Source organism: Marmota monax, unplaced genomic scaffold (assembly GCF_021218885.2).
Source record: "Marmota monax isolate L192 unplaced genomic scaffold, Marmota_monax_Labrador192_F-V1.1 WCK01_AAM20220418_F8-fsc00018, whole genome shotgun sequence".
Classification (NCBI taxonomy): domain Eukaryota; kingdom Metazoa; phylum Chordata; class Mammalia; order Rodentia; family Sciuridae; genus Marmota; species Marmota monax.
Window position 1 is genome coordinate 21,138,612 of NW_026692201.1, and position 27,164 is coordinate 21,165,775.

General features: G+C 35.6%; 1 protein-coding gene across 1 annotated transcript in view; it reads right to left on the reverse strand.

The window, feature by feature from the left end:
• The window catches only part of Mctp1 (multiple C2 and transmembrane domain containing 1), a 526,481-nt gene that overhangs the window by 153,579 nt on the left and 345,738 nt on the right, over positions 1 to 27,164 (reverse strand). The window contains exons 11-13 of the mRNA XM_058573996.1: positions 21,795 to 21,981; positions 17,022 to 17,115; positions 954 to 1,056 (exon numbers count right to left, since the gene is read on the reverse strand). Coding sequence (XP_058429979.1) covers positions 954 to 1,056; positions 17,022 to 17,115; positions 21,795 to 21,981 — 384 coding nt within the window. The remainder of the gene's footprint in view (positions 1 to 953; positions 1,057 to 17,021; positions 17,116 to 21,794; positions 21,982 to 27,164) is intronic.

Genomic DNA, 27,164 nt, shown 5'->3' on the forward strand with positions numbered 1-27,164 from the left:
GCAACCACATGTGAGAAGAGGCTTTATCAAGGCACAATCAATTAATGGCTTTGATAATAATCAAACCTATTCATTTAATTATGCATTCCAGAGAAAAACACTCTCCACAACCTTCTTAGGAGTGCAAGTCTCCTGACTAGGCTTTCATCTTTTATAAAAATTTGGAATTCCTTAAAAATAAATTGGTCAGATAATTAAAGCTGATTAGTTACGGGCTCTTAAGGAAAGGCATTATAAGGAATTAATGAAGAATTTAGCACTTTTTCATGTACAAAATAAAACTGTGTTAGAAAACTTTATGTAGTACTTCTGTTTGGAGAGTTTTCTTTTGTTTAGAGTTCATTTCTAAAGCTCAATTTAAAAAAAAAACTTAGGAAATACTATAGTGTAACATCGGCAGCTTTTACAGTGCATGATTGAAAAGATTTCCAAACTTTTTAAAACAAAAGTAAAATTAACTCAAAGGGTGTTTTGGTATCTAGGACAATACTTAATATTCTTATTGTGCTAAAATGAAACAAACCAAAACTAAAGCATCTGCCGAATTCGTGACCAGATTGTTTGCTGATTTCAGCAATGGAACAAATAGAGCTTTGTCCTCCTTGGTGTCAATGTGATTGGGAAGAATTTCAATAGAAAGTATAAAAGGAAGAAGCAGTATGGCAATTCTGTTGATGAGAGCAAAACCCTTAGTGAAGTCATATGAAAAACACAGTCGTATAAAGAACTCAGTTTAAAAGATGTCTGTGAAAACAGAACAAAACAAAAAATGGCATACTTCTTTCCCCAGGTCTCAATTCTCAGGAAGGTAGTCATGAAATTTCCAGTTGTTAGCAAAGACAGGTCAGATACATTGAGTTGTGAATTAGCAAATAATAGACACACACACACACACACACACAGAAGTATATTTCATACAGTTCTGAAATGAGCTCAAGGTAATGGTTACTTACAATGTGAAGACTTTGTTCCATTCAGGATTGAGATTTTTGTAGACGGTATGTGTTAGCAGTCTATCATTGTTCAGTTCTACTACACAAAATGGGTCACTTTTACCTACAAGATATTTGGGGTGGACATTTTTAGTATAAATCGCACCCATCATTTACAATGTCATGTTCATGACCATGTTTATTTTCCAAAAGTCTTATAGTAAACAAAAAGTCAAGTAAAATTTTAAAAATAAAACAACCCATCAAAATAGAGTTAGATGTACTAGATGATGTTAGCAATCATAATGATTCACAGCAATTTAGAACCTGGAAAAGTGAAAAAGACCAAATTATATAGCTTAAATTTCAATTTGCATTTGTTTTACAAAAATAATACTATAATGAGAGAGAATGTGATGCATGTCCATCCCTAAACCAGTTTTTATTTAATTCTATAAAGATCATTTGAAATGTTCATCTCCTTCAATCTTATGCATATATTTTTCAACTCATCTGATTGACTAGTAACTTGTAACTAAATTTCTAAACAAGTTTATTTTGAGAAAACTGCTATTATTGCAGAATTACAACATTTTAATCTAAGGCTGAGTTACTTTCTCCTGAGATATCTATGGAATCATAAGAAGTAAATTAGAACCTCTTAGGCAGAAAAAAATTCTGCCATTTGAAACTTACATCAACAACCAATCTGCATGTTAAGAACAGTATTTTTTCTGTTTGCCGAAAGTAAAGGATTCTATCTATCATCTATTTACAGCGACTTTGCTCTGCCAGTCAAATCTCATCCTTTCTGCAATTATGTTTTGTGATGTTCTCAATATTTTTGTAATGTCATGTCCCGTGTTATAAGAACCCATAAAGTCAGAGGCTCTACGGGAGCAGCATTAATGATATTAGTGCAGCATGTAATTTGTTTGATACCTTATACAAATGACAATGAAATCAATATTTAGACAAAGCTGTCCAGAGGTCATATCTTTTAAACTACAATATTGATTTAGACTACATAAGAGGTTAATGTGCATATTATTAACTTTAATGATAAAGAATAATTGTTTTAAATGCATTGTGAATTGTACTCAGAGTAGTTTACACTTGTGCGAAAGCTTAAATATCATTGAAGATTTTCAATTAAATTTTAATGAGAAGGAATGTATCAGCTACCAGTGACAAATAAGCTATGTATGTATGTATTCCCATACAGCAGTGTTATTCACTTTGTATAGTGTAGTTCTTAAAATGAACTGCACAAACTTTGACTCACTTTTAATTTATTATTTCTATATTTTAAAAAAAGATTCAATATGTGTGTATAAGTTCAGTGGCCTCATATATCCTGGGATAATTGCATGGTTTAACATTTTGGTAATCTTCTCAATTTGGAGTCTTGGGAATAATTTTCAGTAAAGAACAGGGAACTGGAAGTCTTCAAGGTCTGGTGAAGATTTCACTTCTGGCTTAGCATCTGTATTGTTTTCCCCACCCCCACCCCACCACTTCTTCATTGTTCTTGCCTTTACCTACCTATACCACCCTCACTTCCAGCTCACACATACGCTATGGAAGATAGTGTTTAAAAAAGAATATTTTCTTCATTAAAACATATTGCAACCTGTTTTATTTGGTACATCATCCCATAGAATTCTTGTACAAGCATGAAAAGGCAGGCTCAAATAGTTCTGGAAATATACTTAACTGTAAAGGTCTAGGCAAAATCTTCCTAATTAACCATCATCCCATGGTAGTTAGTAGGCCACATACATAGGAAAAGCCATGCTATTTTGATTCTAGAGTCATATATTTAACCACCAATATTTACTGCTTACCAAGTACCAGACAGTTTTCTATGCATCAGAGCTTTAGCAGTATATAAAACAATTGTTAAAAATGCCTGTCCCTGTGGAGTTTACATGGAAGAAGAAGGCAATGACTAATTTTAGTTTTTTTAGGCGATAAATATTATGGAGAAAAATAATGATGAAAGGTGACGGGGAGTGCTGGTTTAGACATAAATTTTTCAAAAGGGCCACAAGAAAGGTATCTCTGAGAAAGTGACATTCAGGCAAAGCAATAAAGGAGGTGAAAGAATGAGTCGCGTTAGCCAGAGAAACAGATCTTGGAAAGGCCAAAGAAGTGGCTGTCCCTGGCATTTCCAGGAATATCCAGGAGCCAGTGTGGTTGGAGGAATGGATGAGGTGGTGGGTAGGTGACAGAGAGGTAGGAGGAGAGTGGCAGGCCTTTGAAAGGACTTGGCTTTCACTCCAACTGAGAGAAAATGCTGTTGGGGGGATTTGAGTTGAGGATTGATATGATCTGATGGCTGTTATTTGAGAATAAGGTAGCAGCAGGGCACAGGAGGAGGTAGGGAGAAAGTCAGGAGTCTATTGAGATAATTTAGTGGTAGAAAGTGGTTGGATTCTGGACATATTTTGAAGATATTGTCAACAGGATTTGCAGATGTCAATATTGAACAATCTAAAATGCCCTAAAGATGGAAAACAATTCATTGAGCACCGCTAAGCCAGTACTTTTTCTTTTCTATCTTCTCTTTCTTTTTAAGAATAAAAAGCATTCAACAAGATGCTCAGACTGGATAATTCTAGAATCTGACAGAGGAAAATTTAGGTAAGAAGAGAGCAGGAATTTTATGTTTCTTTTGTATTCATCTTTTATTTCTAAAAAGTTATCTTTTTGCAGTGTAAGTTAATGGATGCCAACATGAAGTGTTTACACACAGTTGCTTTTCACTAATTTAGAGAGTATCCTTCCACTGTGTGATCAAGGGCAATTAAAAATTAGCAGCAATTTCAACTGTAAATATTAGATTCTGTAAACTTACCATTAAAATGCATACACTTTAGTTTTATTTTAAAGAAGTGGCTACACATAGTTAATGTGCTTATCTGGCTTGCTAAATACTGTTCTAAATGACTGGCTTTTCAGTTTCTAAATTTTGCCGTCTTGATTATCTGCCACTTAAAAAAAAACAATTTAGAGAAATGCCAGTGATGGACCTAACCATTAATTATCTCTTAATTATTCTTTCCTTTTATCTTTTTATCTTTTTATCATTCCATTTAGACTCTGTGTTACACTGCTCTGCTTGCTGAGAGTACTGAGTTGTGGGATTGACTATGGGATGCAATGTTGAAGTCCCTAAAGTGTACTTTTTCTGCAAAGATCCAGGGAGTGATACAAAACAGTGCCCTGAAATGTTTTTGTTCAAAATCATACGGTCAGGAATGATTTTGGAGGAATGAAGGCAACATCCAAAGTTAAAGTGTATTTTGTTTCTGATCATTTTTGGCTATTGAAAGAGCCTACATGTATGAGAACATAGTACTGATCTTCCTCTCATTTTTGTTGTAATGTTACAGTAGATATATGGATGCCATCAGGCTCTCGTAATCCCTATCCCTTTGGATATAAAGCACCCAATCCTCTTCTAGCAATGCAAGAAACTGGAGGATTTGGTTTGGATGGAAGATAGAAATTTCAGCAGTGCTAGATGGTTGGAACTGTGGAGTTGTTTACTTTAACCATCATGACAGCTAGAAGAGAATCTTAGTCTTCCTTGAGAAAATGGCAATTTTCCATGTTAACAATTTTCTAGAGAGTAATACTAGTGCTTTTTTGATGGTTCATTACTTACTGAGTTTCTGCTCTGCTCACCCTAGAACTACAAGTATGATTAAGACATAGGCAATCTCTCAAGGCACATACAATTTAGTAGACATGAAATACATGTAAATACACAATTATAATTTAGGGTTGTAAATGCTATAATAAAGGTAAGTGAAGAGTTCAAAGGGAGCAATGAGAAAGAAACATGTCATCTGTAACTTCAGGATGGGAAAGGGAAAAGGAAGTAGAGACTGTCCCAGAGGATATGACCCTGTGATCCATGGTGAATATACATCTCTATCACTGGCATTTTTAGAAAAGAAGGACAACCACATAAAAAGTGGACTTTAATGTTTTATTATCAGGAGTATTTAGTTGAAATCTCTTTTGATAAGGTCTCTATAACAAAAAACCTAGATATGTGTAACATAACCACTATAAAATATTTAAAACTTTTGTTAGTATTGAGGTATTTCTAGTTAAATACTAGAGGCTACTTTTTTTTCTATGGATTTCTAGTAAGAAAAAAAAAAGAAAATTTCAACTTATACTATGAAGCAGATTCTATCTCATAAAGCTGAGTCTATAATAGATTTTAAAGCATAAGAAGGCTTTTGTTGAAAAAGCATTCCTATGAGAATAAAAACAAACATCAGAGTTGACTCTAGTGGGCATCTATTCTGGCAACCTTCAAAACAGCACCGAGGATTAAACAGGGTGCACTCACTGACTGGCTACTTCTCTCTCACTGTTGACCCTTGTTCTTTGAGGTTTCAACACTGACACGTATATAAAAAACGATGGAAAAGTCTGCACTGCTTCTACTCACTTGCTAACTGCTTTATGGCAAGTGGATGACTTCAGGTTGTTCAAACTATTGGTTTGGGCATTAAAGTCACTCAAAGAATACTGAGTTTACATTCTTGCTCACAGAATAGAGAGTTAATCTTGATCCATCAGTGGTGGACTTTACTGGGTCATTTTGCTGCTGATAACTGGGGCCATTTGCTGGATGTGATGTGCTATAAAATTATGGGGGTGGGAAGGAACCCAGTGATCACCTCTTTGTTGCTATGTCTCTGTAAACACAGAGGCTTTCAGTGGTATGGAAGGCAATTTGTGCCCACGGGGGCCTTTTATTTTGGGCCTACCTTGCACAAATTAAGCTCTTTGGTTTAATTTCTTTGGTTTCCACAGTTTGAAGTGAGTCTATTTTAATCTTTTTATAAAATTATAATTGAGGTTGCCATCTGTCCTTTCTGCAAACTGAAATTTCAATCATGGCATATAACAATGTTAGAGTTGAGGGAATCCCATAGGGTCCATTGGAACAAAAAGCAATGTGTGTTGAAGACATCTTCCAATCCTCCTCTTACCACTGGAGAAAGAACTCTGACCTTAGTCGTTTTCATTGACTGACCTAAACACATTTTCAACATCTGATTGGTGGAATCACATTAACTGACATGCTTCACTAGGTCCCTACTGGGTCTGATTCTGGGACTTAGTAATAACAAAAGTGAAAATAATAAGGCTTATTTTTTTTTTCCTCACTAAGTCATAAAGCAGGTTTCATTGTGGCAAGAAAATTGACACTCTAAAGTCACAGCTCTACTATATCTTTTTTTCATATTGAAAATTTTATAATGTCCTCTTTCTTATCCTGAAACAAAAAAACTGACCATTATATGATTTTAAAATTTAACATAATGCCTGAATTCTATTATAAAGGAAGGCTAAATAGAAAGCTGTTTACGATAAAATCATACATTTATTTGTTAAACAAATATTTAGTGAGTGCCTATTATGTGCCAGGCCATATGAACAAAAAAGAGAAAGGTCTTCCCTTTCTTAGAATTTACTTTAGAAGGGAGGAGAGATGGAGAATAAATACTGAACCTAATAAGTAGACTGGATTATATGCTAGAGAGCAATGCATGTTAATGGAAAAGAAACAAAGAGTAGGATAAGAAGTTTGAAGGGTTTGGGGAAGGTCAGAATATAGATTTAATTGCGTGGTTAGAGTAGGTCTCATTGAGAAGATAGGGCTGGGTAAAAAACTGAAGGGGGTGAAGTAGTAGCCAAGTGAATATGTGTAGACAAGTGATCCAGAAAGAGGAAAAAGCCTAGACCAAAAGCTGGTGTGCTCAGGGCCTTAGATACTGGGGCATGGTGAGCAATGGGAGATCGGTACAAGACATCAGAGAAGTGATGGAACCAGACCATGAAGTACCTGCAATGCCAACTGTGCAAACCATGAATAGCAGCTATTCACAAGGACTGATTAAACAATAGTATTTCAGGAGGCAATCTAGATAATTATGAAACCCATAATTAATTAACCCATAAATATCTATTAATATAGTTTTGAATGTAAGGCATGTGGCAATTTTCATTATGTAAGACCGATGCTTTTTTTTTTTTAATTTCTTAGGTAGATGGACATAATTCCTTCCTTCCTTCCTTCCTTCCTTCCTTCCTTCCTTCCTTCCTTCCTTCCTTCCTTCCTTCCTCCTTCTTCTCCCTCACTCCCTCCTCTCTCTCTCTCTCTCTCTCCACCCCCACTCCTTTCTGTTTATGTGGTACTGAGGATGGAACCCAGTGCCTCACACATGCTAGGAAGTGATCTACCACTGGGCTATACCCCAATCCTATCTGATGCTTTTAAAGGCATTCCATGTCCCCAACCCCGAGATACCAAATACCACCGGTGCTCTACAATCATTATGGCAAATAAAATTCTCTCAAAAGTCTCTTAAACACTAAGAGGCAACACTGTCTTCTCCCTAGGTGAGCATCATTGCCTGACTGCAAGTGTGTACACATTTTGTCTTAGGAACACATACAAATTACTGAAGATATCAAAGAGTTTTATTTATGTGTGACAATATCTATTGAAATTTAGCATTTTAGGAATTATAAAACATTTAAAACTTGTTAATTTGCTAAAAATTACAATAATAAGTTGATGTCATGGTAACATGGGAATGATCAAACATTAGATAGCCTTTCAAAAACGTCATTGTACACTCATGAGAGTGAAAAATGCAAATAATATCTTGATTTTGACTTTCAAAAAAATGTCTTGGGGAATTCCCAGAGGTTTCTGGACTTCTGAATAAACACTAAGAGCAATGAAAACAGATAAAGCCCAACATAAATATGGGGTTATTTCACTTGGAATCTAGAACTAGATGCAAAATAATATTTGTAGAATTCTGTGTAACTAGATGCATTCTTGATCCCTAAAATTTAGCCATCTTGATACATGCTGGGGAACTTGAAATTCATGATAGAAGAATGGGAAGTGAAATGAGACTGATGAGAAAATAGAAAAGAAAGAAGAGGAACACTAAAGGATCTATTAAATAAGGAAAATCCATGAGAAAAATATGCCTGAGCTTATCAGAGCTTAGACAAATTATGGTAAAAACATAAAAATCTTCACTTTCAATTCATTTTAAAACAAAAAAAATATATAAGAGATTTGTTGTAAGCTTAGACAAAAAAAGTTGTTTGGTCTAAAATGATTATAAAAAGAGTATAAGCTCTCTTGTTTTTGCAAGCTTTCCTAGAAACTTTAGGACCTATAGTATTTAATTAGACTTTCTTGCAGAAAAACATGAGGCTGCAAATTAACTCTCATAAAATTAGACTAATTAACTGCAGAGATCTTTTGCAATAAAACGAAATCTTTTAGACTTAAAAAATTAGGTATTATTAGGTTTTTAAGTTTTGTATATATACTTAATTAATCAAAGGTAATGCAATTGAAAAATCTCATCTGTCAAGTCTTTGCCTTTGGAATGATGTCTTTGTCTTTTAATTTCTCTTCTACAAAATAACTCTCTCAGGAATCTGTTGCTCATCTTGGCACCTACTGCAGTGTCTCAGAATCTGAAGGCTTGTGGGGAAGCCTGAAGGCCAGTTTGAAAAACCCTTCTAGGACTTGACTCTCCACTTCAAACAGGTGGTCACTGAATGAAGTTCTGCTTTAACAGTTCCAGTGATGGAGAACTCATCTCCTCTACGGGAATACTCTGATCTATTTTTTGGCAATTATAAATTCTGGAAAGGTTTTCATTATTTGAATATAAAATTACGTAACTGTGACTTTTGTCTATTCTTTGATTTCCCTTATATAGTAATTTTAAAATCTAAATAAAATGTTGGGTGTAAAGTGAGGGGGCAGCACCCGTCAGACAGTGTGTAATCAATGTTTGTTACCTGCCCTTTTATGCTGGGTACTGCAGATGGCTTTGAGTACCCCTTCTAACTACCTTCTAGGTCTCTTCCTGAACTATTGAGGCCATGAAGCCCAAAGTGACATTTCCAGAGTCCCTTGCAGCTAGGGATACAGTATATCCCCTTTCGGTTAAATTTTCTAGTAATTTGGATCCAAACCTTGGTCATTACTTCCATTGCCAGCTCCTATAATTACCCTTTCTCATGACAGATCTTTGGATAATTGGCAAGAAATTATATTCCCCCAATGTTTTCCTTTCTGCAACACAAGACAGTTGGTAGCTTTAGAGGAAAGATCTGGATCAGCATGCCTACTCTGCATTTTATGAGTTGGTGTGTTGGGGTGTGTGTGTATGCATGCTTGGGTACTGACTGGACAAGTTATTTAATCTACACCTAATTTTTTCAAATGTATAAAGTGGGCATAGTATTTATTCACATTGTTGTGAGATTGGTTGTGAGTATCTTTATACCGAGCTCAGGGTTAGATCTGTCATGTGACAAGGGCTCAATAAATTTTTAATTGCTATTATTATTGTTATTATTTTCATTATACTCAAGGTATTCTCAATTGACTTGGTTCTAAAACAGTAGACATTCCAGTTGAAAATATATTCTGGTTAGTCTTTCTTTAAAGGGCAGTTTTTTATATCTGGATTCCTACCCTTGCACTATTGTCTTAAAAGTCTAAAATAAAGAATTATTCTAAATATTTCATTTTACTCATTGTAACAAATTGATGTATATATAATTCACTCTCATAAACCTTAAACTCAACTCAAAACCTAAAGCCATGTCCAATATTTTCTACTCTTTTCTCTTTTTTTTTTTCTAAGAGGGAGAGGGAGGGAGGAAGGAGAGAGAGAGAGAGAGAGAGAGAGAGAGAGAGAGAGAGAATTTTTAATATTTATTTTTTAGTTTTTGGCGAACACAACATCTTTGTTTGTATGTGGTGCTGAGGATCAAACTCGGGCCCCACGAATGCCAGGCGAGCGTGCTACGCTTGAGCCACATCACGAGCCCTAATATTTTCTACTCTTAAAGCAAGTCATCTTGTTTTTTACCCATGTAAGTCTTGAGATTCATACTTTTCAACATTTGTCTTATTGAATAAAGCTAATTTAGGCTGATGTAATATATATATATATATGTATAGTCTAATAGTTTATATTCGTAATATATCATATCCATCTGTAATGTATGTTATTTACATATTATTACATGGTTGTTCATATATAGTTAATAATATATTAATGTGTGTTATAGATGTATATAAATATAAAATACTGATACATAAACACAATATGTCTTAGTCTCATATAAAATAATTTACTAGCCCTCCGAGTATGTTTCATAAGAAAGAAGTCAATTATCTCTTCAAAGCCATTAATAAATACAGTAAACAATTTATACCAAGGACAGAGTCCTGTATCCTTCTATTCAGCATCCCCACTGACATCACTCCTTTAATCATTCTTTAGACTTACTGTTCAGTCATTTATGATTCTAACTATACTGTTATATATCCCTGTAATAAGATTTTTTTAAATCCTTTTTAAATGCAGATCTCTGTTTGCATCAGAATTTCCCTGATCCAATGTTCAAGGAAATACGCTGCTTATTCACACAACTATATTGTAATATAATGAAATAAAAAGAATAGTTTTTAAAAAATGATTGTAGCGTCTCGAAGCATTTCTTTAAGCACTGAGTGAAATCCTGGAGCTAGCCCCTCCAAGCCAAATCAGCAATTCTCTATTTCTTTACTCAAAGGATCATTTTGTAATCTTAGTTCCACAGAACCCGATTAATTATTTTATAGTATTTCTCTTTCCCTCATTTCCCATTGATAGTAGGACCACCACTTTCTCAGCCCATAGTCCTTCACCTCTAGAGCATATCAAACCCAATTATTAATCTCTTTTGTCATCCCACCTATTCTTCCAGAGCAGTATCTTCTAACCATGTGACCTGCATATGAATGACACATGATTTCTGTAATTCCCTTTAAAACACTGTTTCAGACTCAGACCTTACCATCCCTTGTGCTAAATTATAATTTCATTCTCATTTTCACAAATATTTGATATCGACTATTTGGTTTAGAAGATTACTTTTGCATTTCTATAACTAGAATATGATTAGCTTTTAAAATGCAATTACTAAAAGGAGGAAACTTTTATTTCTATGTAAGTTATAGTGACATAAAAGAAGAGCAATAAGTTTGCTCTTTGTGATTTTTTGGTTTAGTCTCATTCTTAAGAAAGAGATTTATAGAGCATTAATACATGTATCATGCATGTATGTATATATAATATTATTTTCTAAACGAGATATATTGTGATAAGAGTGTCAGGTTTTATATATTTTTGATGCATTATTAATGGGATAAAAATGTCTTCTCAGAGTGTATAGGCTGCTTAAAAATCTTCTACCGTGTAATTATTAAAAAGCAAATGGGGAAAACATTGGCTTATATAATGGAAATAAAACATATTTTTTTTGCTTGGGAAATTTTCCATATTTTGTGTTAACACTTAGGATTTTTGTTTCAAGTAATATAATTTCAAGATACTAAGATAACAAAGTTAAAAAATTAAGAGTATCTGCACATATCTTGCTTTTATTTGGTAATTATTTTTATCCTTGATAATTCACAAATATGAGGACTCATGCTATTTTTCACATAGTCCATTCAGTAAAGGCCATCTATTTTCTCTTCTTCCAACACGGGTTTTAAATAAGGATCGTAAAATGTAAGGCTAGATCTATCAGACACCATCATATTATTAAATATGATAATGACAATTGAAGGATCATGTTATTAAAAATTCAATCTGCTATAATCCTATAAGAGAAGCACTTAGCTACTACTTTCAATAGAGCAATTGTATTGTGTAGGCCACTTGAAGCAACAATTGCATATATTTTATGTGATTTGCTAGAGGAACACACAAAAAGTTATTTTTTTTAAAGTACAATATCTTGTCTATGTTATATGTATGTGCTTGGTATTTCTCCAACTTTATATAAAACTTTCCAAGAGCAGACTTGCCTTTTTTCTGTACAGCTGCCTTTTCATTTTCTTTCTCTGAATAGACCCATAATGTTCAGGGAAAATACCAAGAATAATAAATCCCAATCTCTGTATAAAATATACCTTCATGACACACTCAAGCTGGAAATCACAGGAACCAATAAAATGCAGGCAGCCTACTGATAATGAGGTCAGAAATACAAATAAATTTACTTTTAATGAAGACTGGAGGCACAGTAATCAAAGTGTTAAAATTCATTTCATGCATATCTCATTTGCTTCTTAGCTGATATTTACCACGCAATTCTGTGAGAAAGTAGAGGCCTAAGATGCTCCAGATAAATGGCTCAATTAATTGTACAGAGGTAGACCTCTTTGAGCTGAGCCAGAGCTGTGAGCTCTTTATTAAAAGCACTATTCTGTAGCCCCTAACCTTGTTCCTTGACTCCTCTCTGGTTTCCAATTTAAACAAGTCCCCATGCGGCCCGCTCTAAAGGGCTTTGTCTCCCTGTCATTGTTAAGAGAGCTGAGGCATCCTGGAAGTGTGAAATCAGACCTCATGAGTTGAACGGTTCCCCAGGGAACGCCGGACTGCGCAGAAGGTCAAAGTCATGGGCCGGACCATCTAAAAGTGTCTGATCGCCGGTCTGTGACACAGCAAGTTGGGGGTGGGGGCTAGACTGAAGAGGACTGAAATTGAACATGTCTTAATTAAAGCCCACAGACAGCAAAACAAAATGTTTTCCAGGCAGCCTGTCAAATGGGGCTTAAATTTAGCTCTGCTAATGAATCTGAGCTGCTAACTGTTATTTCTTAAGATAATAAGACTCTCACGAAAGCTGATAAAAAAAAAAACAAAACTGTAGCATGTCTTTTTCTGCTGTTTTGTTACTTAAATATTTTCCAACAATGAAGACAGTTTTCCAAAAGGAAAACATGGGGAAAGTCTATGCAAATAAAGGGGTAGTAAACATCTCTCTTAATAACTAGTAGGTTTCCAGACAACAGGGTTGGTGTGTTGCAAGTCTTTGTGTATAGCCTTGTTTTAGTGGGGGGGGGGGAACCCTCTCATTTAATGGGACAATTTCAGTGACAGATTCTACTAATTGTAAAATTCTTTCTCTCTCTCTCACTTTTTCTCTTCCTTTTCCTCTATTGTTTCCTGGAAGAGATGGTGCATTAATTTGAGAGATCAATTCACCTGGTGTGGAAAGTTTTATATTATTGTACCTTTTAGTACAGTGAAAAGGTAGGGCATCTTTTGACCGGTTTCACAGTTCTCCCATATTACTGCTCCTGAAACTGAGTCTTCCTGGGGAGGCTATGACCTCTTTCTTAGGAGCTCAAACACACACACACACACACACACACTCACACACACACACACACACAAAACCCAGGGGGAAATGAAGGGGAGGGGCTGAGGAGAAGAACTCTTTTCTCTTTCTTCTCTTAGAACTTGAAAGAACCAATAGGCTAGGTCTAAATACTCTGCAAAGAAAGCCTCACTCAATTTAGAAGACTTGAAATGTTCAGTTGAAAGCAGAAATTAGGCCCTGCTCAAGGAAAAGAATAATTAGAAGCTAGAAAAGACAAATTACAACATGAACCGTTTCCCAGTACCCCCCCCCCCCGCCACCCCCATTCCTTTTTCCCTCATTGTCCTTTCTATTCTCACAATCCATCCAGTTCTAAGGAACATGTGATTTAGTGGAGAGAATCTTCCCCAGTGAACACAGGGCCAGACAGTCTCTAGGTTTTTTGCTTTGATAGTGCAGAAAGACATTAACCTTTTCGCTGGTTAGTTGAAAGGTAAGTAAGTTGTACTGAGCGGTATTTCTCTGTTATTCCAACTTTTTCCCTCACGAAGAATTTAGCAGACCAACTTTTCAAACCCGAGTGCCACTTTCTCAGGCTGTGAAAGGCTGCCCACAATTTGACTGAAATTTCAATCCACTCTTGTGCCCTGCTCAATGCATGTGTATGTGTGGGAGTTGTAAATTGAGGCCTTAACCACCAGAGTTAATCTCTTTTTAAAATCTGTATTAACCTTAATGATTTGAAGTGCACTGTCCAACACTGGGCTATTGAGACGGAAGAAAAAACTACCCTCGACTATCAACAGTTTATTAGGGGCTTAACTGAAGTGACCTACTGTAGTAGTGTTCAGCTGAACAAGGCTATAGGCTTTTTGTGGAAAGGGAAAGAATTGAGGGTTTCATTAAAAAGTAATTTGTGCTTTATACTCACTCATTCAAAGAGAGTCTCAATTGCTCTTTATTCACACAGAGTTAATACAGTATCACAATGTTTCTCAATGAATGTGTTGTAACAAAAGAAAAATTTTACATTTTGAAAGGGAAAAATTCTTTGTGACTTCAGTAAGATTGATGGCTACTTAAAAGATTACAGAATCTCTCACATTAAATGATGGAATATGAAAATTAATTTTTTTTGCTTAAACAATGAAAGTTTAACTTTATGTCCAGATCATTGAAAATATTTTAAAAATTGGGCAAAATTGGTCAAATATAAGTTTGTCTTGTTGGAATGTTCTAGAAAAAAAGTGCTCTGAAGCCAAATATCTTATAATAATACCTTCATTTGTACTGAGTCAGAAAATATTCTTGGCTTAACTCGGAAAATTATCCGTGATTTAAAATCTCCCCTCTCCATCTAAACACTTATAAATGGATACTTATTTGAAGATTTGAAGACAGCACTATTCATTCAATTCCCTCTTTTCAAACTATTAGTTAATATTGTATAGAGCTTGACTATTATTAACCATTGAGATGTACATCACATCTTTAAAGTTCTTCTTTGAATAAGAGATAAAACTACAGAGCTTACTTGTACATCAAATTAACTGACAAATGGGGCCATCAGGATACACACACACATACACACACACACACATATACACAGTCTTCTCAGAAGAAAAGATTATTTTTAATATTGGTGGTGCATTCAGACATTTCTGACTTAAATACATGGTCCTCAATTTTTTGCCACCATCACAAATGTCATAAACCACAAAAGTTCCAAGAGTGAGCAAGGTCAAAGACTGAATTATCCTTTTGCCCCTGAATAGTTCAACATCTCTCTTGTTCAATTCAGAGCCCATTAGATTATAAGGTCACCACGGAATGAGAATCATTAGATTTATATCCCTAAAACTGGAGGAAAAAAATGGGGACTTTGTTATTTAGTATTCCCCAAATTAATGTTCATTTTATCAAATCAAAATCATGTCTCATTGAATCCCTAGAGGAAAGGCTATTGTTGTTCACATCGATTTACATAGAACCATTAGGAAAGAAATATCTCTATTTTTTCCAGCTTTGAAAGAACATGTACTTTAACTTCCATAGTGGCATACAGGCCAACTAGGTTAACATAATTTGCATATTCATGAAGTTTTAAAATCACAGACAGCTTCTTTCTAAGAGAAGAAAAACCTACACAATAGTATTCAGCTTGAATAATGGACAGGTAGCTAAGTGTTTGAAGTAAATGGTACTTGAATTTTTCTATAAGAAATTGTTTTCCCAGATTAATCTGATTATAACCATACCTGAAATAAAATTCATAAGAGGGAAAATGAATAAACTTAACATTCACTAATTGTTTAGCACTAGGAGCCAAGTCAGCATACATGCAAACAGATTTCCAAACTATACTTTCTCCCACTGTTTTTAGCTACACCTAGTTTGAAAATTTTTGACAGTTCTTATTTATCTTCTTAGTCACAAATAAGCTGATAATTACTTCTTTAGAGAAACTATAAATTCCCAACATTTTTACTTTATCATATAATAAATAGTCACTTGATAATATGCAAGTAGTAAAACTTAAAAATATTGCTCTTTTGGACGAAACATGCTACTTTAGTTTGAAGGCAGTTATCTTTTAATTTTTTCATTTTGTTAAATGAATTACTGAAGGACACAATGATTTGCAGACCCTTGGATGGTAAGAAAAATATACTTCTCTCTTTTAAATAAGTCTGTTACCTTTTGCACGTCATCGTGCTAATCATTCATAATGGTAAGTATAGTTCCACAAATAATAAGTGGGTACTTTCCATAAACCGTGAAATTTGTATAAAAAGTGGTCAAGTCAGTCCATCTCAAGATAAATAATTTGATCAATGGAATAAACATCACCCATATCCTTATAAAATTTAGCAATAAATATATAACATGAAAACAGTTATAACAAAATGAGTAAATTTTTAAGAGATAAGACTAAGTTTTTCTTTCTTTCTTTCTTATTTATTTATTTTTTGGGACAGGGGAGAACTTGGGACTGAACCCAAGGTACTCTACTACTGAGGTACAGTCCCAGTCCTCCCCCCTTTGTTTTTTTTAAACATGGTCTCACTAAGTGGCCAAGGTTGGGCTTGATCTTGCAATCCTCCTTCCTCAGTCTCCCAGGTAGTTGGTAGGCATATGCCACCACGTTTTGGCAAGCCTATGCCATGGTTAAACACTTCAAACAATCCTGATGTTTAGTTTAGATCCAGAATGATCTATGGATATGTTAAGAAATTTGGACAACTAGGAGATTGAAGGGGCAACACAAATATTCAAGAGTCCATAGTAATTATTAAGCACTACTCATCTAAACTTCTTAGAGACCTGTGCAACAGATTTCATGCATGTGTACATTACAAGTATTTGGTTATGGGGGAAGCTGATATTCTCTGAGAGAAGATAATTCAGCATTACTTCAATATACTAAAATGACAATATCTGGAAAATTATTTATAATACATTGATTAAACTATGGGGAGGGCAACAATTCAAAAGTTATTTTGCTTTTATTGTTTATTTTTAATATATTACCCTGTCTTTTAAAAACAGAATTAGTATGAAAAATAGAAGTATAAAAATCATGGGGTTGGGGGGCTGGGAATATAGCTCAGTTGGTAGAGTGCTTGCCTTGCGTGCACAAGGCCCTGGGTTCGATCCCCACCACCAAAAGAAAAAAAAAATCATGAGGTTGGAAAATCTTTGTTAAGATCAACCCTGAATTTTTATATTTAAATTAGTTACTTTGACAATCCACTCAGGTAAAATGAAGAGTTGGAATATTCAGTGGTGTAGTTCTTGGATACTGTCCCACATGTGCCATAGGAGAATTACATCCTTTCTTACCTGTGACATCAGCAGCCATCAAACCTTCTGCTCTGATGACTTTCACTTGGAGAAATCCCACATCTTTTAAGTTGTGGAATATCCTCAACGGGCTCTGAAAGACCCCAAGATTGTTATTAGAAAAGAAAACTCCTAAGGAGTCTCAAAGAGTGTGCTAAGAAAATACTAAGTTTTGTGGATATCCTAGGATATTCCCCAGAGGGTCAAAAGTTCATTTGTCTTTCTCCAATACAAATTACCCTTTCATCATCATGAATGTACATACACTCACAATTATGTAGCTAATTATTGCTCTATAAGTAGATTTTCTGAGAGAATAAAAAATCACATTTATTCCCCATAAGTAATTATCAGTAAATGGTAAAAAACAAATTATAGAAAAAATATGTCTACTTTCTTTTCTTCTCTCAATGCCCCCCATCAAAACACTCCAAGAAATCTTTCATCTGTAGAGATGATGGTTTGAAGACTAAGGATTCCTAATAGTAGTGAATCTTTAAGTTGTTGGTCATATAACACATGGGGCACAAGCAAAATGTCAACACCAAATTAATTAATTTTTCTATTAATTTCTTCTTGGTATCTTTTAGAAACTGCATGTACTAGATTAAGGATAAATTAAAGACTGTTTACTAATGTTTAATTCAAAAGACAGTGTAGTTCTATAAGTCTTTTAGGGAGAAGGCATGATATTTTAAACTAAATAAAATTGATGACTTGAAAATTAATTCAAAAGGAGTAATTTTTTCTTAAACCTATAGTTTTACTTGGTAGCATATGTATGGAAATTTTGATAGAAGAATTAAATGATAACAGTTATTTTGCTTCCTAAGTTCATAATTGTGATTTTTAATAAGCACAGTACTTGCAGAAATTAAAAGCAGGAAACCAACACAACAATTCAGAAGTCTAATTAATGGGCACAAATACTCTGAGAATAAAATGAAACTCTAGACACCGAAATGCATTTGTTGATTTACACTTCATAGCGTTTTTCCTATGGCGAGGTCAGCTTTTCTACTCAGCATCAAAGGCACTTCTTTATCATCATCTTTAAAATGTTTCATGACCAGGGAGCATAACACACTTTTGCATAATAAAGTTATCTATTAAAATGTTGCTAGAGTAAAAAGCATCCCCATTATTGTATTACCAATGTGAGAGTACTGACAAGCCCAAAGCTTCCTGTGATATGAACTTTATCAGTCCCCTATGACTAGTCATTGTTTACACTAAAGATATGCCCTTGGTACCCTGAGAGGAGGAAATACAGATCTATCTGTAATCTCATAGCCTAACTTTTTAAAAACGATGTTAGCACAAGGATTAACTCTTAATCTTTTATTGTCTTTAAACAGTTGTTTATCACCAAAAATCTGTTTAAAATAGCCAGATGACACAGTTTAGTAAAAAGGTACTTCTCTTTCCATTTAAATTCTCATAAATTAAGGGTTTTAACAGTGGGGGTTTTAGACAGCAGTATTGTAATTCCAAGGTTTGTAGGCATGTTGTGCTCCTACAGTAACAATCAAGTTTGGGAAGCTTTTTATCTGAGAAGTTAACTAATGCAATAAACCAGACAAATCCCCTACCCTAATGATGGTTTGATAGTTTTATCAAAAGATTCCAGTACTTATAATTTTTCAGAAGCAATTTTAACCAAGTTTCATCATGACTAAAACAAATATCATCAGTCCCCATGTCTGAGAACCATTTCATTCTGGTAATCTCATTCCACAGACCAGACACCCTGTCTTCTGATGCTTCTTCAGCTCTGATGTTCTGCTTCCCATTTGGAGGGGTAATTATTGTTTGATGGTTTCATTTTTCCAAGTCAGCTGACGCCCAGTAATTTATTGCAAATTTCAACTGTTTTAGGCCACTGATGCAAATATTATTATAATAAGAACTCAAAAAAGCAAATAAATACATCAGTTTAAAAATATTACTTTAAGTAATACTTCATCAAGAGATATTTCTGTCTTGTTATTTATAGTTATTTTAGAAGGCCTCAAAACATAGATGGCTTCTGAAGCCAGAAATTTCCATAGCAGAGGAATCTATGATTTGCTGTGAATCCTTTCAGCCCTCAATAGATGGGAAAAGATTGAAATGCTCTGGAGAGGAGTCCTCTTTATTTTTTTAATGAAAGGCTGTATAATATATTTTCTCTATGGCTGCAGCAGCTGTCAGGGAGAGCATCTCAGTTCAGCTCTATTACGGGAGAGGCAATACCCCAGCCTATGGCATCGAGATGCTCTGAGGGGCCAGAGCTGATTGACAGCTTGTCACCGTGACGTCTTATTCCATCTCTGTTATGGAGAAAATTAATGTCACACCACCAGCCTTATGACTCGCTGTCATCTTAGAACCGCTCACCTTTTATCAATGCTCTAAATAACATTTCAAGCCCATCGTCTCACGGTGGACAATCCGGTCAAGGGACATTAAATCAGATGACTGTGAAATGTCATAATAAAAATGGAATGCTAACAACTTCTTCTCTAAACTAGCTCCTCTGGTTTTTAAACTGTGACAAGGGGGAGCAAGGGTTCAGCATACCCGTTCTGAGAAGGTCATACAATCGCTCTTGGTCTACTACCCATTACTACCCCCCCCCATTGACCTTCCCTCCCTCCCTCCCCCACAAAAGAAGAAAAAAAAAAGAAAAATGGAATTAGCCATCTTTTCAGAATGGGGTGATCAAATAATGGCTCACATAGGAATGTCTGTTTAATTTGTGAGACTTCAATGTTTAGCAATGAACAGCTAAACAACAGCAAAGGAGAGATTTTTCAAGGGCTGTTTCGTATGAGAGTTGGGAAGTTCATTTACTTTTCTGCACACAACCAATGCCAAATCAAATACTTAAGTTTAACCTTAACTTTTAAAAACATACATGTCCTTACAAGAAAACATAAATAATTCTCCAACATGTAACATCCTTTATATGTTTCTCCAAAACAAGGGATATTTTAGACATGATACAGCATCCATTCATTTCAAAATACATATAATAAAAAAGAAACACACCACAGCCCTAAAATATAGCTCTTTGTCCCTGTATTGCTATGAGCAATTATAACACATGTGCTATACTGATAGTGTAGTTTCTTAGCAAGTAAGTCTCTAGAGGGAGGTATAGGCCTGTGCCTGAAGTTCAAGGCTATGAAAAAGTACATTAAAATATGGTTCACTTTTTAATATATTCAGCAGAATATAAGCTGAAAATTCACTGGAACATCCAAATAATATTTTAAAATTTACTGAAATAAGTAGGGGTTGAAAGAAGATGGGCAACAAATACTCAAGTTCTGAATGAAAGGAAGTCCATCCAGCAAAGAAAAATTAGATCAATAATAGATGGATTACTTCTAATTACCTGAACAGAAGTATCACCTCCATATATAGGATAATAACATTGTAATCCATTAACTACAGTATTATAATACCTAGAAGAATTTTTATATTAATATACCAATTAATTTCTTTATAATAGTTTTAACTCATGAGTTCACTTTTGGTAACAATATGTTTTGGTACATACCAATAGTGAAATAATTTTCATAATTTCAATTATATATTAGGCGATGTCACATAATACCTTAAGCTTTTAGGTGGCTTAAAAATATATACTATTTAGCCTTGCTAAGTCACCTCTATTAAACTGTTTATGATAACACCATTGGTGGATGAGTTGAACAAGCATTAGCAGACAGCTGATTCAGTGGAGATAGCCAGAATAAATTTGCTGAAGCGCACATCCTGCTAATCTGTTTGAAGAATATTGTAGAGCATTAGTACCAGCACTTCATGTTATCTGCACAGCCTGATAAGGTACATCTTTATTAAATTCGGTTATTGAAAGGATGTCAGTCAGCAAATAGGAATATATTTTTTTAAAGCCATTCTTTGTTAGTCAGAGCTTGGTTTCATGGCTGAGTGTCTAGAGGAGACTTCTAAACACCTGGCAGCATTGTACAATACAAGCTTTGTAATTTTAAGTGGAAGCTTTTCTCCTCAGCTTCATGGCATTTACTTTTCCAAGCTTCCATTGAGAAAGAATGGTGGAGTAAGAGCTCCCCACTCTGTTGATTCAATAAAACTACACAGTGGGAAATGCACCGTGGGAGGTTGCTGGGAAATAAAAAGATTTGGTTGCAAATGTTTGGGTTTGGTAAGATTTGTGGAGGGTAGTTGTTTTGGTGGCTCACTATTCTACCTTCTCACTCCACATTTGATCAAAGGGAAGGAAGCTCCCTTTTAATTGCACTTAATTTTAAAAAATTAAAGGAAAGAAGTGAGGCTTTTCTAAGGCATTGAAAATAAAAATCACTTCTGTGAATATTCTCTAGTTTACCAAGCTTCTGATTAACGCAAGTGCCATTAACCCCATTTTCAAACTCAGAAAACAAGGAAATCATAATTGCAACTCTACAGAGTCAATGAGTTAATTTAAAAGTAATGTTTGTGTAAACTTGACTTTATGATAAGATTCTCTGCATGATAAAATCACTGAGCAGAATCCAGAACTTGCTCTGGAGTTGATTCTGGAGAAGACTAAGGGTCTAGACATGGGTGGGTAAAAGACATGAGTGGGTAAAGCAAGTGCTCCTGCAAAGTCTGTGTGGCATTTGTATGTGTCCAGTGTTTTGCTTCTGCTGAACCTTCCATAAGACAACTTATCATAAATACATCTATCACTCAGGGTACATTGTTTACAACCTCATCTAGTCACATGTGACTCCAGAAGGAGGAGAGTTACATACGTACATATCTCTTTAATATCTCCTCCCGCTCTTTCTGGTCCTCCAGGGAGTTGATGGAGAGGTCAGAGATACTGACTGTGGCAGAGGCTGTCAGAGTGACAAGCAGCACCAGGTGTCCCTCACCCTCTTCCAGCTGCAACTCCAACTTGTGTGTCTGTTCCTTACTGAGGGACGACAGGTCGACCTGGCACCTAGAAACAAATGTTTTGAATCAGCAAGTGGCTTTTTTGCCACATCAAACAGCAGAAGTGAGGGCTGCTCAGAGGTATGTGAAAAGTGAATCAATAGAAATATTATCTGGCCCACTAAAAGAAAACATTTTTCATGTTAGCTGACATTCTTCAAAAAATTCAGATCCTGGTTATCTTAGGGTCTGTAATTGCTCACTTCCTATAAGACACCCAGAAAAGGAGTTTTCTGAAATTGGAATATTATCCATTGTAACCCTATTCAGAAATGGTGAGGACTTCCCATCCCTAGGTGACCTAGGAACTGGGTTGAAGGGTCTTTGCTTCCAGAAGGACTGACATAAAGGGTCTAGGGAAGCACAAGTCTGAGTTTTGTGTCACTTTCAAAACAAGGTGTATTTCCCCCCTCATTCATAAATGTTACTAAGTAGTGAATAATAAACATACTATAGTGGTGCCATAAGTATTACATTTTGAAACCCATGCCAATTTACTCATAGTACACTCCATAAGTCTAAATAAAAGTGCCCGAATCCCCTGAAACACTCTACCCCAAGTGTTAGGACCTCATGAGGTTCTATAACTTGGCATCTCATGCTTTATTTGCCACTCTCAGAGCTGAACACCATGCAAACCCTTTTCATAAAAATGTCACTTGATTTGGAAGAAACAGATAATATGGTGACCATAAGTTCTAATAACCTGAGAAAAATGTGGCAGTCATGAATGGAAATAGCCAATGATAAGAACAAACAGGGTTCAAGTGTTATAAACACAGTGGTCGGCAATCAGGGCCAGATGAAATTCTTATTCTTTGGTTTTTGTTTGTTTGTTTTTTGGTACCAGGGATTGAACACAGGGGTCCTCGACCACTGAGCCACATCTCCATACATATGCTGTACTTTATTTAAAGACAGGGTCTCACTGAATTGCTTAGTGCTTAGCTTTTTACTGAGGCTGGCTTTGAACTCGCCATCCTCCTGCCTCAGCCTCCCAAGCCACTGGGATTACTGGCACATGCCACCGTGCCTGGCTCTTATTCCTTTTTCATTCCTCACTCTCTTTGTTCATTATTGTTCCACTTTTAAATTAAGTGTTGAGAAACTGATCCTCAAAACTTCTAATGGGGTTTAAACATCTGCTTAATGTGGGTGATTTTAGAAACGGACCCAAAATCAGACATTAATTTTTGCATATCACTTAATTTGAAGGATGACTGTGCCTAGACACAATTGGAAAGAGAGCAACATAACTATAAGAAATGAAAACCAACAATAAGGCCCTACTCAATGCTAGGAAGTCTGTGTGTGCTAAATGCTCACTGTATTGAGAAAGCAAGAAGTTTAGATGCCAGGACACGAGAATAAATCATTCAGGGTCACTCCAGGTGAATTAGGTTAGTGTGAAATAATCACACAGACAGAATACCCTTTTTCTCTGGGCTCAGTGACGGCTCCTCTGCTCCAGCATCCACAAGGGAGGCAATCGAAGGATGACAAAAGAGGGAGGAGCACATTCTGAAGCCCTTTTATTGAGGGGAACACACTCCAGAAAATTCCACCCTAAATGAGGCAAGGGGTCAAGTTTCAGGGGGTTGAGTCTAGCTTTGTGATGTCTTGTGGTCAGCAGACTGACTGACATCTTGGGTAACGCCCATACCCAGAGCTGCACCTCCCTTACTGAGCAGGGGCAAGTCCACATGGATTGCAGAGGGTGCAGTGCCAGCCCAGTACCTCTTTACTCCAGACTTAAAGACATGTGCTTAGCTTCTGTTCAGGGCGGCCCCCTACAGAGTTTTGTGAAATCTGAAAAACACCCTCTTAAAACTAGCATTTACATAGAAAACCTCTTTGTTTCTTCGAACACAACATTCATTTCAAAATACTCTATGCTGTCTCTTTAAACTTTCAAGAATGATAAAAATACATAAAATGCCTTATCTAATATTTTTATTGAAATTAAAATGTTTTTATCAAGAACAACAAATTGAGAGTAAAAAATATAACTGAAAAATAACCACTCTAAAGTATTCTCTAATAAAAAGGAAAAACATGAATATGGTTTTTTAGAGTTTTTTCCAATACTGGGCACAATGCCTGTGGCCTGTAATTGGTTGAATGACAGTGAATCTCTGGCTTGGATCAGAGAATCAAACTGGAATTGTAATCCAGACAGTATTCTTCACTTCTGGATACAGTTGTTACCCAGAATGGTCTTCCCTGGGCTTTGTTTTTTCTTTTCTTTTTTCACTCACATTGATCATGTATTCATTTTCCGTGTTCCTTCTTTACTTACTCTTACATGCCACTGCCTTTCTCTTAAAAACGTCTGGACGACTTCTGGAGAATTTCCTTCTGTGCCTGCCACTTTGCACTGGTTGTGCAGATGTGGGCTTATGCTTCATTTACATCAGACTCATTACACACAATGCTCTAGAGCTGGGGAAGGTGCTGTAAGATTACTTGCTTCAGGAATTGCAAACTGGAAACTGGAATCTGATGTATAGATAGATGGGTTGTTTTTGCTGGTAGTGCACTAAATAAAGTTCTGAATCTAACGCAGTAATTTTAAATACAGGGCAAATGCCCTCTGAATTAGTTAGTGTCCTCAGTACTGCCTATTAGTTACAGCTGGCTATTCACTAAATTACTCTACCTGGTTCCAACAGACATAAGGATTTGTGATCCCTGTGCTCTTTAGTTTGACAATGAGGAAAACTGAGGGCCAGAGAGGTTAGAAGGGATTAATAGAGATCCAACAACAGAACCAGAACCTGTAACTCTGGAATCCAAGATCTAGTCTTAAGCCACTGTGCATCCCAGAGAAAAGTGTGCTGCTAGCAATGGTTCTTAGAGTTGGTAATATCTTGATTTGTTTTTAAATAGAAAAAATTATCTTAATTTCCAAGTATATAAAATTATGTTGTTTTTATTCTAATTTATATATATGAATTAAATATATATTTATTCTAATTTATATATACGGATATATATATAAATTAGGGAAGCAGGCTATAAGTTAAACTTTTATAAGATTATTAAGAAAATTTTGCACATTAAAGTTTTAAAACTAAGAAACTAATTAAAATTTAAATTAATGATATAAATTTATAAGGAAGATTATGCTTTTCCACAGCAAATAAAATTTCAATATTGAGTATACTCACAGAAAGGTTTCCTCTCAAGTCCTGTCCTACCTTTAGTGTCACACAATTCTGACTTTAACAATTCTAACGTGGAGAGTACTATCTACACCAAGAGAAAAGAGAATATGAAATGACTTCAAGTTTCTTTGTGCTAGTTGAGGTTATTCAAACCTGCTATTTGTCTAAAATTTGTTTAGGAGTGAGAAGCCATTTTAAATAAAGCGTCACCTATAATTAGGCAAAATAACTCAAGGATAAAGTCTGTATTGCAGCTTCACTGATGAATAGCAAATCAAACTGGGCAGAGACAAAGAATTTGCCATCCTCTTGTAGCTTTGGAATAAATATGTACAAAGATGCAACCCTTGTGACACAGTCTATTGCCCTGTGGATGGGCGTGGCAGTAATCATTGTGGGGCAGTCTCCAGTATTTGGCTCACCTGTGCTATTATGTCCTGCAGAAGGGAAGATTCACTGTAGTTTGGCTATAGAAATACTAAGTGACCATCCAGATGATGCAGTAGAGGCACATATTAATGGTTTTATATTGTTATTAAAATTAAAATGCAAAATTGAAAAAGCAGTGATGTAATCTCATGAACTCCAAAAATACCTTCAGAGAATAGAGCCCAGAGTCAGAATCCCTTGGTTCTAGCCCTCCATTTTCCACTAATTAGTTGTATGACCTTTTAAAAGACAACTAACTTATCCTCTTGCATTTCACTTTTATCATTTGCAATTATGAGTTAATTGAACTAGATGAACTTTAAAATTTTCAAAAATCCCACAATTTTTTATAACTCTATGTTTACACTTGCTACATCTTCCTTCTCTGAAATTTCACAAATCAAATAACTAAGAGAACAAGTTTATCTTATAGGCAATGTATTGCCTATTCTTCAAATGTATTACTAAAAAAAATCTGAATGTTGGTGCAAGAAGTAATCCGATCTAATTTAATTTCAAATTGCATTACAGGAAGCACCATTCTTCCATGGTGATCTTAGAAGTATACCATATCTTAGTGAAAGTGTGAAAAAACTGGCTGTAGATTCTCCTCTTTGATTCAAAGAGCAACTCCCCTTCCATCTACCTGTTTTATATTGGAAGTTCCACATGTGTGATTTGAAAATATACCTAACATCTTATGCAACTCTCTAGGTTCTCCGGAAGCCATGTATCCTGGGCTCTCAGCTGCTTGCTTTGCCTCAGCTACTCCTTTGGCTATCTCTCCAAAGATTCACTATAGTTTGGCTATGGAAATACTAAGTGGTCATCCAGATGATGTACCATCATCAATTGGTCATCCACCACCATGACCAATTGCCTATGCTTGGATTCTCATTAGTCTTCTAGTATAGGTGGTTATTCATTCTCTTGCCCAAAGTGGGCAGGGCCCTCCTTTAGGATACTACTGTGCTCCAGGCCTAGCTGCCACATGCGAGAAGTTTCTGTTTTCCAAAGCCACTTCTACACTTTTTGATGTGAAAAAAACAAACAAACGAACACCACACTGTGTAAATGAGATCTGGCTCCCAGATCAACTGTCAATGAAGCTGGAAGAGAACAATGCATAAATTGTCTCTTTGTGGGGCGAACTTAGATCAATGGAATAGAAGATGGAAAGGTAACTTCCATGCCATCTTTCTTCTCATGGACTGTTCCAAAACATGATTCTATATTACCTGGACCATACATGGCCAGGTGTATACTGCTAAGCAACAAGCTGTGTCTCTGAAATACAGGAAACAGTGACCAGCCTAGTAACATATTATTGTGTGTTACTTCCTAGTCTTCCCTGACCGGGGATCTTTATCTCTCACTGAGCACTGCCACCTAATCATTTCTTTAAGTTCTGTTTGGCAAAAATCATTGACAGAGTTCACCCCTCTCAGTTATGGATGTTCAAGACCCAACCTGACCACATCCCTCCCCTGGCCTCCTACCCTATATGAAATATTCTTGGAAGTCAATAGTGCCCTCCAGGAACCACCATTAATTGTGTATCATTTGTGCATGCATCTATATGACTTGTCATTCC